This window comes from Microtus ochrogaster, linkage group LG5 (genome assembly GCF_000317375.1).
Source record: "Microtus ochrogaster isolate Prairie Vole_2 linkage group LG5, MicOch1.0, whole genome shotgun sequence".
NCBI lineage: Eukaryota > Metazoa > Chordata > Mammalia > Rodentia > Cricetidae > Microtus > Microtus ochrogaster.
The window spans coordinates 30,029,772-30,044,289 of record NC_022031.1 but is presented as its reverse complement, the minus strand read 5'-3'; the positions used below and the strand labels follow the sequence as shown (position 1 = coordinate 30,044,289).

The window sequence follows — 14,518 nt, the reverse complement described above, 5'->3', positions numbered from 1 at the left end:
AAAAAAAAAAAAAAAAAAAAAAAAAAAAAAAAAAAAAAAGACTGGTGGTTTATACTCACAACCCAGTTACTTTAACAAGACTGGAGAATTAGCTCGAGTGTCAATGTGTCTGCCTACGCACTAACTCTTATGGCTAGGTATATGTAATGGCAAGATACATTAACATCTGAGCTTTTTTCTTGGCAGTAAAGTGGAGATCTTCTATTTTCCTCAGTGATTATCTATGGAGTTCCTAAGTTAAGTTTATCTATAGAGGCCATAGAATCAGGCACTTCCATAAACATTAAGTGCTCAGAGTTGGGTGTGAATTAGTGTAAGGAGCTGAAGTATTCATTTTTCTCATAGAAAATTAGCAGCAAACAGGTCCTACAAGGTTTCAACTTCATGATCATAATAAACTAAGATGATATACACAGATCAGCCTACCTATTGACATTATTAACCATGAATGAATGATTATAAAGCAATTTAATACATTCCAACCATATACCCACAGATGAACCAAAGTGATTAGTATTTAGTATTCTAAAGGATGTCAGATCCCAAATGTTACTTGTATTTGTGGATTATATACTTGTCATAATTGTGTGGAGTATGTATGACTGTTTGTGATCCACAAGTGCCACCTAGTGATAAAACGACGACTGTGCTGTCAACTTAAAACCAGGGAACAAAGTGTGAGCAAATGGGTACATAAAAAACTCTCTTAAGCTTTGAGAAATCAATTTTACAAAGCATCCGAAACAGTCACATTCATATCTGAGAACCCATGGCCTCAAGAAATCTCCATCCTCATTTGAGTCATAAATTACCTCTCATGCACAGTTAAGCAACAGTTCCTAAATAATAAAGGTAACGTGTCAAAGTTGTGTGCAGTAACTGAAACAGCTGATAGAAGTAACTTCATGATTTCACAGGAGTCTGTTTACAAGTGAGCCAGCACTTAAAAAATCATTATATTTCATTCTCTCATATGGCATTATTAGGAGTAAAATATTAGACATCAAAATTAAAAAGAAGAAACTATGTAAGAACTGACTTTTTGTGAGATGAAAAGGTGGGAAAAAATCCAAGGCTACAAAATAATAGTACTTAGATTTTTTTTTTTCTAGCACTTAAGAATGCCAAAGGCAAGCACTAACAATAGATTCTACAGACCTCCTCACTAACCCCGTTTTCCAAAACAGGCTTAGAGATTTGGTAAGAAGCAGTACAAACCTTCCCCATCCACACTCTTCCCTTAGATTACTGGGGCACACAGCCTCACAGAACGTGCTCTATAAACATGGCCAGCTACAAAGGCAGAAGAAGAACAGGGGCAAGGATGACATATACAGGCCCTACCCCAGGCTTCTCTGGTCTCAGCTGAACATGGAAGTGACTCAGAAAGTCTTGCAAAAGGATCAGGGTAAGTAGAATTAAAGTCTAACCACAGAGAAGAGACTACTGAGGGAGGGCTGAGCCCTGAAACGGAATGACAGCTGATCACAAACAATGCAACATGCAGCTGAATTTCTGAGGAAGGATGGCAGTCAAGGGAAGACCGAGTCAGCAAGCAGGAAGAAAGGTCTTTCTTTAGTGGTAAAACTAAATTGCAAACTGCATTTTACTTCTGGAACGTTTCTTGAGTACCTAATATATCAAAAAACAGCTGCTATTTTTTGCTTTTGTTTTTTACAGCAGAAATGGGAAAACTGAACGTTGTTTAGTTAAACTGACAGCATCAAACTGGAAGAAGCCTGTCAGAAGTAGAAAACATGCCACAACTAGCAATCATCTGTTGTTTGAAGTGTCATATTCAACAGGTTAACTGCAGAGAAGGGATTTTTAAAAGAACTCCACCCTTTCATAAACACAGTGATTGGGATAACAGACGTTTGCACATATAAAGGGAAGGAATCTCCCTAGATGGCTGCCTTCAGTCTTCACTGTCCTTGTATGTCACCAATTCCCTACTGAGGAGTTCACAGCTTCTTCCCTTGATCCTGTATTTGAATGCTTGGTCCTTAGTTCTTAGTTGGTGGAACTATCTGGGAGAAGGATTAGGAGGTGTGGCCTTGTTGGAGGAGGTGTGTCGTCACAGGGGTTGGCTTTGAGGTTTCCAGAGCCCCAGCCAGGCCCAGTCTCAGTCTCATCTGCCTCAAACTTGTGGCTAGGCTGTAAGTGTTCAGCTCCTGCTCCAGAGCTACACTTGCCTGCTGTCAAGTCTCCTGCCACGATGGACTTACCCTCTAAAACTAAGCCATCACCCAATAAACTCATTCTTTTATAATGCCATTCTTGTTATATTCTGGCAAAGCACGTGGCTGGTTAGCCTTTATCCTAAGAATCTGCTTGAGGTTAAATTGAAGACTGTCTAGTATTGACTCAGCTTTGTAGTTACTAGTGACCTCTCTTAATCAGATCCACAATGAAAAAGAGCAAGCAGGGCAAAAAGAAATACAAAATGCATAGTTTGACTAGAAAAAAAAAGACTACCAGGAAATACAATGTTGGAGGTGTGGTTTATACTGAAAGAGATAAGGAGAGGTCTGATTAGGAATGAAATAAAGAGAGTGGTGTCCTACTGAATAGGTAAGGCCTTACTACTACTAATTCTGTGGCTAGCAAAAATGAAATGCCTAAGACATCTAAAGCTAAGAAAATGATAACCAACAAAGAAAAACATCAAAAAATCAAAGTATATGGAAATCTAGAGGGGGCCAGGTTCCAGCCCAAGTCTGGAACAGAACCTGACAGCTGTCAAGTAAAGAGGTTGTAGAATCCTCTGGAAAGCCACTAACAACAGGTGTGTGGCAGGGGAGTCCCTGCATGAAGCTGTGAAAAGCGTAGCCTCTATTGTGATGGAGACCCTAAGATGTCGGAGATGCCAGAGCTGTGTGATGGCTGCTGAGGAGAGAAATGGAAACAGGGAGCAGAGAGAGCCCAAGAAATTAGTAGGAGACCGTAAGAGCCACCTAAGAAGCCCTTTGACATCAAACACAGAACGTTTGCCCTGATGGGTTTCAGTCATGTTTTGTTCCAGAATTTCCTCACTATGCCCCTTTTCCTCACTTCTGCAATGGTTATATTCCGTGCCACTGTATGTTGGAAATATGTAATTTGCTTTTGAACAGGGGTTTATAGTTAAAAGATTGCCTGGACTATCAGAAGTGACATTGGGTTGGGCTTTAAAACAGTGTAAGTGTTGAAACTGTGAAAGACCATGGGGACTTTTGAAGTTGGATTAAATGTATTTTGCAGTATGATATGCCTACAAGTCTATGGGGACCAGAGGTTGCAATGTGGTGGTTTGCATGAGAATGGCCCCCACAGGCTCATAAATTTGAATACTTAGTCCCTGGTTGGTGGAACTCTTTAGAGAAGGTGTGGCCTTGTTGGAAAAGGTGTGTCACTGGGGGTGGGGTGGGGCTGAGGTTTCAAAAGTTTCTCTCCAACTTGTACATAAAGATGTAATCCCTCAGCTACTTCTCCAGAACCATGCCTGTCTGTTTGCCTTCTACTGCGTTTCCCACCATAATGGTCATAGACTCACACTTTGAAACTGTAAGCAATGTCTCCAATATATTCTTCTAAGTTTACAAAAGTAACTAAGTACTATAGGCTCTACAAAGGTCTAGTGTGTCAAGTACCAACTTGAGGCTTGCATGGCTAGTGCTTTTACCCAATGAGACATCTCTTTGGCCAACTCAAGTTCAATCTTGGAAGCCACACAAAAAGCTAGATGCAATGGCATAAATAATATTGCAATCCCAGCACTCCTAGAGGGAGAGGGGAAGCAGAAGGAACAGAATTGTCTAGAACTATGTAGCACAGCAGTAGAAAAAGAAAAAGACAGTCTCAAACGAAATGAAAGGCAAGAGCGACTCCTGCAAGTTGTTTTTTAATCTCTACATGCGTTCTGTGGTGTGCATGTGTGCACTCGTGGACAAATAAATATTTAAATACTGACTCCATTATCTGTCCCTTACTTCCAGCATATCACACTTCCGTTGACCTTAAGATGATTTGCAGACTGTGTTATCTACTCTAAATCCAATCCTCACATTCTAGAGTTTTATTCTGAAAGAGTTTATTACAACTTGCGCCTTAATCAGATGTTAGTAAAGAACTACAAGTTAAAGTCACTGATTCTTTCATTGAATAACACACTATCTTCACATGTTCTATAATGGGACACACACCCTACAACATACTAGAATAGAACAAGTTTTGTCTTACCACCAGGAAATGATCAAAACAACATGTAGACTATTCCATTACAGGACTCATTAGTTAAGACAGTGTACATCCAGGGATGGAGAGATGGCTCAGTGGCTAACAGTAGGACTTAGGCTTCATTTCCAGAACCCACATGGAGGCTCACAACCGTCTCTAACTCCAGTCTTAGGGCAACTGATTTCCCCTTCTCACTGCCGTGGGCATCAGACACCTATCTGGAACACAGACATATATGCGGGAAGAATCCTACACATAAAAGAAAATGTAAATGATAAAAGTTCACTCTGTCTCTCTCAGACCGATAATGCAAAAATAATAAATACATAAATAAAAACAAAACAAAAAACCCCACTTTGCTTATGGAGGAAATTTTTACAACTGGGAGAGTTAAAAAATAAGTTTATTGGTAGTAAATTTTATTTTTTTACTAATCAAGAATATAAAATGTCAGATCTTTATGAGAGAAACTAGCCTGCTTAGACTATGAAAAAACAAACCAAAACATAAAAGAACATTATTTCCACTGTTAGAAGGGCAAGTCAATGTTGCAAACTGCAGCTAGCAACTCCCAGAGTGGCACACAGGTAACCCTTGAGATACCGTGATAAATTAAGGGAAACAGTTAGTCAACATTAAGTCATACTTTATGTGTTACCTCACTTCTAGTTCAAGTTCACAAATAAGGGGAACCTATGCAGACTGTATTCATAACTGAATTAACATAACAATTTCTTTATCAATTTTAATTTCTATACTATCATGAAGGCATTTTCTACAAAAAACAATTTTCTTAACAATGTAGAAAAGAGAACACATCAAAGCTGCAAATATCTATGCCACCATACATGTTTATTAAAAATGGTGAACCTGCAAATAAATTTCAGGTATATTTCATAATCTCTTCTTTGTAAAACTAGAATAAAAAATATAAAGACACTGATTTTAAAAGCATTTCTTTCTAAATTAAAATGTTTTAAATTCTCTTATTGTATGCATTTTTCCCCCCTGTGGTTTAGCTCTTTTGGTTTTCAAACTACTAATTTAGCTTCAAAAAACAAATTCAAATTTAATTCTTAGTAAGTCAATGAGAGATGATATATAGAATATCACCATGTAATTACTACTAAAAGAAAAAAAACAATTAAAATATTAATTTCTTTGGCTGGGGAAATAGCTCAGTTGGTAAAGCATTTACTCCACAAGTATAAGGGCCCAAGATCAAACCTAGAAGCTAAGTTCAATACATCTGGTATACTGGAACTCATAATTCCAGCACTGGGGAGGCAAAAATGGGTAGGTCCCCGGGGTTCACTGGCCAGCCAGGCTAGACACTTGGTAACTTTCAAGACAGCAGGAGATCCTGTCTTAAAAAAGGTTGAAGGCACTGGAGGAAGAACACAGGTTGTCTGTCTTCTGGATCCCACAAACGTGTATACAGGTGCACCTACAAAGATGTGAACATGTACACAGGCAGCCCAATTCTTCAAGTATTAGACATTACCCCTTTCCTTCATCCAAATAAGATAAAAAAAACCAACCACTTGATGCCTAAACTAAACTAATGGAAAGGGTTGTACACTCTTGTGCTCTTAACACGAGATGATTCATGTTCATTGTCTTCATTTTATTTAGTCAGTTTGGTCTGGCTCTGTCCTATGCACGGAGTGAATGAAGCCCCAACTATGGTGCTATCATTCTGGCAAGAAATCGGGAACAAGACAGAACAAGCGTAGATCCTAAGTTCATTAGTTAGGACGTGGCGTCTCCAACTCTTCGGAGCCTCAATATCTATTAATAAACTGTCACGGAGCAGAGCTGCTGACAAGACGGGCTTGATAACAGAAAAGCGGAGCTTCACTTGTTCTGCTCTTCTAGTCTTTTAGAGCCTGCCATAGAATGTCTTCCCGTCAACATCTAACTCTCTAGAGCTGTAAGCCAGAATCAACCCCTCTTCAAGTTGGTTTTGGTCGTGATATTTTATCACAGCAATGGAAAAGCAGCTAATACCACACCTGACCCACTTAACGAGCCTTTCCTTTGAATGATATGCTCGGATTATTTGTTCGGCTACATGTGTATGACACGTAAATAATGTCTGCACCCCATGCTTTATTTTAGCCATTCCGGATTTCTATTGAGCTCAGTGGCCACCAGTTTCACACGTACTGATTATCTTTGGATTTCCAGAACCACCCACTAACAACCATAGACTCAGTTTATTCAAGCCCTATAATTTTAGGCTCTCCTCTAGAATCAGTAGCCTAATAGTTTATAGTCACTGCTAAAGTTCCTTTTACATAGTCTTATCCTAGTATACTTTTCTGTGTATCTCCAATAAAACACAAGGACACACATAAAGAGTGATTTACATGTCCAATATCCTTAGCTGTGGTCACCGTCTGGGACCCCCTGACAGAGTAACCCTATAAATACAGTCAGTCTACTTAAGTGAAATCCACCAATGACTGACTCACTCACAGCACTTGGCTCTTCATAGGGTCTTGTACCCCTGCTAAACATTTGCTACGTATAATGAGGAAGAAGGGCATCGAGACTGGGAAGAGTCAGATCCCATTGCCTGTGTAAGTGCTAGCTTAGGTAAATTATGTAAATTAATCCCTGGTTTACTACATATAAGAAAATCAGATGTGCATTTAATTCTCATAATTTGCTATGATAATTTCATTTACTGGTTCAAAACATACTTAGAGAACCTTTAGGTACTATGCGCTAGGGTTAGAAATGTCATTCGATGACAGGTAAGTGTCACAAAGGAGAACAGAAATAACCAAGTCCCAAGTTGCTTGGCAAAAGCTTGTCTAGGGAAGAAACATTTGAGGTGGGACTTGAATGGTGAGAAGGAAGCAGTTATGTGATGCTTTGGAGGAAGAGCTCAAAGGCAGAGGAATAAGTGCAAAGACAATTATTCACTAGTGATATTTTGAACCAACGAAAGTGAATTTATATTGCACCTAGCTTCAATTCTGTCTCCACTTCCTGGAGCTGCTGCTGTGATTCTCCAACTGTCAAGTTATAGCTTATATGCTTGAGCTACATCACATCTCCAACTCTGACATCATGATTCTGAAAATGTAACTAACTCTAGGATTCTTCCATTGAGCCTCAGCACACTGCACAGAGAAGAATATGCTGGCTGCAGAGGACCAACTCCTATGGAGGAAATCAGTATTTTGTATCTTCATTCCTAGAATAGGGGTCCACTATGGAGTACCGCAGTGACATTCTAAGTCTAGAGGAAAGAACAAAGGACTCACGGCTGAGAAACTTCAAATTCCTAGCTCTGCCACTGATTTAAGAGATGCAGCTTTTGGCAAACCAAACTTTATAACCTTGAGTCAGTATCTGTGAAATGAGGTCTGTCTACCCAACTCCATTTCCTAGGACTATTATGACTGCCTAAGAACTTCTAAACGTACTGTGGAGAACAAGAGAACACATGCATTTTATTTTACAGTTGGAATAGACATTTACTGATCTTGTCCAATATGTCAGTATTTCAGAGAAAAATTACAGGTCTCCAAAATAAATGACCTGCCTAAATATAGTCTGGCATAATCAATACAGCACCTAATTTTCTATATATTCAATTTAATATATTTTTCGCCAAACCATATTTTTTAACCATCCCACCCTCAGTGCAGTCTACAGTTAATTCTTTTTGCTCAAGGACAAGAAAGTTAAAAACTGACTTTTTTAAAAAATTAAGTACCCACATAGATTTCAGAGGCACAAAACTGATATAATTTGGCAGCAGTTAAATTTTGAAAGTGAAGAGCCATAATACTAAGAATGCAATGATGAAAAGCATCTGTTGTCTTAGAAATGAGTATGTACTAAATGAGTCCACATCTGGTCTATAACTAGATTGTTTTCTTAAACCACAGCTTCTAATTATATTTGTGTAATGCTGATTCCATTGTACTGTTATTGAGATATTAATTATGTGGATCTCCTATCTTGCTGTTTGTGTGCTGGGATTGAAGCCAGAACCTCAAGCATGGTGGGCAAGAATTCTGAGTTACACCCCAAGCCACTATTTTCTTAATTTAAAAGGTGATATAGTTGTCCATATAAAACACTGAAAGCAATGTAAGATTGTTTCTGTATTGGGTCATCTTTCTCTTTTTCTATTTATGATTTAAACTAGAGGTGGAATGTAAGTTGAAAAATAGCTACCGAGTGCCCGAGGTCCACCACTGACTATACAATACTGTTTAATATGCTCAAATAGGACTATAATGGAAACTGTGTAATGCTTTTGACATCAGAAAGGTCTGAATTAAATCAAGAATATGAAAATAAACTAGGCACTAAAATGAAACAAATTTCAAAACGATACCAGCTTTGGGCTGAGAACATCAAACTGATTACTGTCTCCCTCAGCAACTTGCAGGCCTCAATGAAGCAAGAATGTGAGAGCTTTAAGGAGTACTGTGCAACAAAGAAGCACGCCCAGTAAGTGTGTGGAAACAAGTGGTGGGCCACGAAGTACGAGTTATTATTATATAACAATTTGTAGTCTACAAGCACAGCAATTCGCCAGGGTACATGTAAATGCTTATTTAAAAACTGCAATTCTTGCATAATGACTCACTGAAGTTTTTAGTCTTAAAAAAGAATGTTGTCCATGAAAGCTGGATCAACTACCCGCTTCTGAAAAAAGGAATTTATCTTAGCTTCACGAGGGGGGAAAAACCCACATACAGAATATTTTCCTCTTCCCAAACAGGCCTTCTTTTAGACGTGACCTTAAAGCAGGTCACCTTCTTCTCGGGAACCTTATTTCCTAACAATATGTCAGATACTATGCTGGGTTTTCTGCACCCACTGCTTAGCCGGGTTTGTCACACTGATGGAGTAGCGATTAACTCCCATCTTACAGCAAAGGAAACCAACATTCGGGGAGCAGAGGGAAACCAAGTCACACAGTAGCCTGTCCTACACACTGAACCTTCTTGTCTTAAACCTTGCCCTTCCCACCACACTTGTAAGATAGCCATAGTCTCAATGAACACGGGATCTCTAAAGTTACTCTTAGTGATAAAGAGAAAGGACTTAGCAATCATCTAAGGTAAAAATGTGTTTGTTGAGTGTTAATTAGTTTGAAACTTTTAACTCCTTACTACACTGACTAAAAATAAACCTTAAAGGCAACTCAGTCTAGATTCTCATAAATCGCACAGTATGGTGTAGAAAACACAAAGTGCTTAAAAATAGGAAAAAGTCATAGGAAATGCACGAAGGTATTTCTAACCAAAGGTTTAAAGAGTTCTAAGCTGCAGTTTAAACACACACACACACACACACACACACACACACACACACACACACACAGAGTTTTTCTTTTGTAAATATGAAGATTCTTAGAACTGACACCACTGTGGAACTGAAAATAGGTGATGTACTGAAGACACTCGGAAACGTCTGCTCTGAAATTCCAACTGAAGATTCCATTTATTCGGTTTTTCTAACAGCGACTTCTGGTGTAGTGTTATAGTCTGGCAGTCACCATAATCACTACTTGCCTCTTCAGAATGTGCCACTTTCATAGCTCATTTCAAACGTCTCTTCATAACAGCCTCGTGTCACTTTAGAATGGAATTCATCTACACTGGCCCAACAGGGGGACAGAACTACTCTATGGTATCGGAGAAAGAAGAATCCCGCAGCGCGGAAAGCGCCGGGAGACGGTCTCTTTACCAGCCTGTCCCGAGCATCCTTTGGTCTCACACACCACACCAGAAGTCACACACACGCAATCTTGGCCTTTAACACCACGACCAGGGAACCGAAACTCCGCAGCCGCCAAACTTCGCGCGACCTATTTACGGATAATCGAACCACGTATGTAAGCAGGTCTAGAGTCACAGATCCAAAGTTAACCGTGAAGCCCGTCCGGAAGCCTCCGCCTCCCGCTCCCCGACCCCGGGCGACGGCGCGGGGGCTGCAGGGCCCGGCCTCGCTCACCTCTTCCACCTCGATCTCCTTGTAGTCGATCTCTTCGAAGTTGAGGACCTGCGATGGCGCTTCGATCATCTCACTGGCAGAAGACGAGGAGGAGGACGAGGCGGCGGAGGCTGTCGACATGATCCCCCGCGGCGCCCGGGGGGCCGCGCCCGCCCACCGGCCCGCCCGCCGCCCTTCAGCCCCGAGCCGCGCCGCCCCGCCGCCGGGCGCTCCGTGGCGCGGGACCGACCGGGGCCACAGCCGAGTCCCGGCTCCGGCTCCTCAGCGCTTTCCGTCTGCGGGCCCCGCCCACCAGACTTCCAGTTCCGGTTTGGACTCGGAACTGGGTGGAAGGAGGTGACGCTGGAGGAAGCGGACGGGGACAGTTTTTGTGACTCGGACCGAGAGAGCAGCGCCGGCTTCAGGGCGGAGTGGGCGAGGGCGAGCGTGGGGCCGTGGGCCCGTGGGACAAGTTTCGCGAGACTTTTGTGCAAGGGCCTCGGCGGCGGGGTGGTACCGCGATACCTGGCGCAGTGACGCAATGAAAGTGCGCGCACGGAACTGGCGCGGAGCGAGGCAGAAGGCCGTCCGGTTGGTCCCTCAGGAAGCAGCGGGAAAGATAAACTCTGTAGTTTTTTGCTTATTTTTTGGAGCTGCGTCGTGCCTTCCCCGCCTCTGTTCTGTTCTGAGCGGTCTGCAGACAGGCAGGGTGGCGTTCGTGTCGTGATCTTTGGGCGCCTCTTGATTTTCAGTTTCGCTCGGGAGCTGTTGAAGAAGCTTTCAAGCTTGGCCAAAATGTTTCTGCGCTGTGGGCTTTTGCAGCACTGTGCTTTGCTCTAACTCCTAAGCCTGTGAGGGATTCGAAGAAAAAGCAGTTAGTGCGAGCATCCTGAGTAACACCGTGAAGTAGAAGTGCTCACTGATTGAAGTTAACATTGTGGTGTCAGACAGACAAAATTTCATACAAGTCGTAAGGCAATTAAAATTGTTTAACTTTGTTCAGTTACTGAGACTGTCGCCCACAACGGCCCGAAGAGTTTGTTTTGAGAGATTTACCCCTCGTGCAAAGATGGACCCTTAGACACAACAAGGAAAAAAAATTCTAAGAGAAGCCAGTATGAAGCAAAGCTGGAAGACTCATACTTCGCTGTCCTTACAATGTTTATGTACAGGATTTTGATGACCTTTGAAGGCAAGGAGTTTAAGCTCACAAGGTGTTTGTGAAGAGGACCTAACAAGATTACCATTGATGGGGGCAAAACTCCAGATTCCAGGGTTGCTTTAGTTAGGGTAACTTCACTGGAAACGAAGTTGATACTCTTGTTTTGTGGGATTCCCAGAAAATATCTAGGAAAGAAAGAAGGCCTTCCTTGAAGGGTATAGAGGCTTGAACTTAAGCAAGGTTTGCTGCTAACTCAATATAAAATATATTTATATAATGGAATGTTGTCTTTATGTTGACAATCTTCATAGCAAGTGTTAGTTCTACTGGAGTTTTTGATTTTCTTTAGCCCTGTGGCAAGCTTCAATTTCTGAGTGAGGGGCTCCTTTGCCTTATGTCCCCATATTTTAACCTTTTCCTGCCTTAATGCTACTTTATGTTTCATAAAATACTCATCACTAGCTTTGCAATTCAAGTTTGACTCTCACAAGTTAGATTGGAGTACCCTATAGATAATATTATCCATGTTGTGTGACCAACACAATTTTTAGTTTAAACTAGGTGTTGAATTTTAGTTGATTTGACTCAAAAACCAGCAGGAACACTGGAGTTAGATTTAGTGCCCAAGGTTGAACTCCAGAGAATGCTAAGTCCTAATTTACTAATGGAGACTTTCCCTCTCCTGCCTAGCTATTGGCGGTTCAGCTCTTGTTTAGACCAACCAAGTGTTTTAGACAGGCAAAATAACACAGTTTTACAGTTAAACAAATGCAACATAAAAGAATGCAACACATCTTTGCATCATTAAATGTTCCACAGCATAAATGAATGTAACACATCTTAAGCTAATATTCCACAACAGTGGGTCTTTGGAACTGAGAAACGTGGGAACTGAAAAGGCAGGGTATCCTTGTTTTGCTATCCAATTATCTGCTGCCTTTTCTAGTTATAAATATTACTGAAATGAACATCATGTGCTTAAGGCTAATGTTAAGGAATTGTTAGGGAAAAGGTATTTTAGTTTCTTAGTAATTTTACTTTCTCTGGAACAGTTTTAGTTTTCCTATATTTTGAAGAAAAGTGCTAATTAATAGCTCTTAGGATGTATGTCTCTTAGCTTAAAGCACAGGTTTTAGAATTGTAGTATCTCTTATTCCAGTTCTACCACATATCTTGAATAAATTAAACTTTCAACCTTAATATGTACGTAATATTAACCTCAATGGATTATGAAAAATTAGAAGAGTGGCTGATACATAAAATTAATTAATCCTGAAATAATGATTAGTTTCATATTTTCCTTCCTTAGGGTGTGATAATGGTGGAACCATCACAGACACTAAGTCCTGGTGATTCGGAGAATTTGTTATCATGGGGTAGCTTAACTGCTGACTGGCTTACACTTGACAGTGGAGTCTGGCTTAGGCTGATAAGTGACTGAAGAAGAATGTGTCTGTATGAGTTTGGACGAACAGTTTGGGGTTCCCACATCTGGGATAGCTTGAACCCTGAGGAAGGGCACAGGGATTAGAGGATAGGTTTGCTTAGACTACCATGTTCTGGGTAAGAGGATATTATTAAGGTAGGAGGATGTTATCTTTGATTTGGAAAGTATAATTTTCAGACATTGAGTATGTTGGCCTCTGCTTGTTGAGGCTCTTGTCCCCTCAGATGTTAAGTCTGCTTTTGTTGTTGTTTGTTGTATATGTGTATGTGTGTTATTTCCGTTACCATGTGCTGACTGGCTATAGGTCAGGTATTCATAACTTGGGTTCCCGATTTCCTAAATTACTCTTACTCAGGAATGTCTGCCTTATCATTTGGTTTGCCCAATCACTACTTCAGAGATAATGATGTCATATTTCCTTCAGCTTCCTACCCTTCACTTTCTATCTGTTACTGTTTATTTCTACATAGTTAGCAATCTGACATTTTTAATTTTATTCCTGGTTTATTTTCTGTTCCAATCTTCTTAACCTTATTGTTTTAGTTAGCATTAACTGTAGAATTGACACAGCCTAGAATCACCTAAAAAAAAAACTTCTGCATTGAGCAATTGCCTTTATAAGTTGGTCTGTGAGGCATTGTCTTGATTAATGTAGGAGAGCCCTGCCCACTGTGGGTAGTGCCACTTCCTGGGCAGGTGTTCCTGAACTGCACAAGAGAGCTAGCTAAGTATGAGCCAGAGAGTTATCTCTGGATTCTCACCCTGACTTCCCGTCCCACAATATATCCCTCAGTGGTGCATTGTGACCTGGAAGTATAGGCCATTTAAACTCTTTCCTCCTCTAAATTGCTTTTGATCAAAGTGTTTTATCACAACAACAAAAGGAAAGACCAGAATACCAGTTGAGCAGGATTTAGAGCACTACCTCTGGTTCAGTAGACACTTTATTGAAAGTGAATGAGCGTAGTTCCTTATCAATACCATGTTAATTTATTTTACATACAAAGGCTGAGTTAACCAATTTTCTGTAACATCATTGGAGAAGACTTAATAAGTAGATGAGATTGATAGGTAGCTAGCGTACCAGTTTGTAATGAAAGTTTGCTTTTAAAATGTTTGAGAGTTTTAAAAATGCTTTCTCTCCTAGGAGGTAGCTCTGCTGTTAGTAGTCAGTGTAGGGGACTCTCTCTTCTAGAGTTTCCGAAGTTAAACCAGCTCTTCTCTCCAAACACTAATAGTATTTAGGTTTTTTCCATAGGTTGCTGTTTAAGATTAATAGCACTATTACTGTGACGTTAGTGGTATTTTAACTAATTGTTTAGTTTCTAAGCTTCCAGATAAGCTGAAGCATCATCCTGTAGCTCAACACTATCTTTTTTTACAGGTAGAATTGCCACATAGGTGAAAACACGCTTTAAAAAGAACAATCCTCACAGAAATAGTACTCTTTGTTTAAAACACATTAATTAAATGTCTTATTTCCCGGGCTAAAATGTCAATAGCTGCTTTAGATGATCTTTCTCAGAGGAAATTCCGGAAGCAATTTGGCTTCATTTTCAGGGATAAGTAACACATCTCACACAGCCCCAGGGATTCACAAATTAAAACTTTCTATTTTAATGATGCCACCTACTATTCATTATTTCAACAAACAACACTCCCCACCCCAGCCAAAGACAGTCGGGGTACGGATTGGAAGGCCTTGAGACCTGCAAGGCTGA

At 40.5% G+C, this 14,518-nt stretch overlaps 1 protein-coding gene across 2 annotated transcripts in view; it reads right to left on the bottom strand.

Moving 5' to 3' along the window:
* Nucleotides 1–10,397, bottom strand: part of Map3k7 (mitogen-activated protein kinase kinase kinase 7) — a 58,480-nt gene extending 48,083 nt beyond the window's left edge. For both annotated transcript variants that reach the window (XM_005361936.2, XM_005361937.2), the window contains exon 1: nucleotides 10,210–10,397. In XM_005361936.2, the coding sequence (XP_005361993.1) occupies nucleotides 10,210–10,329 (120 nt within the window). In that variant the 5' untranslated portion in view covers nucleotides 10,330–10,397. The remainder of the gene's footprint in view (nucleotides 1–10,209) is intronic.
* Nucleotides 10,398–14,518: the final 4,121 nt, after the last annotated feature.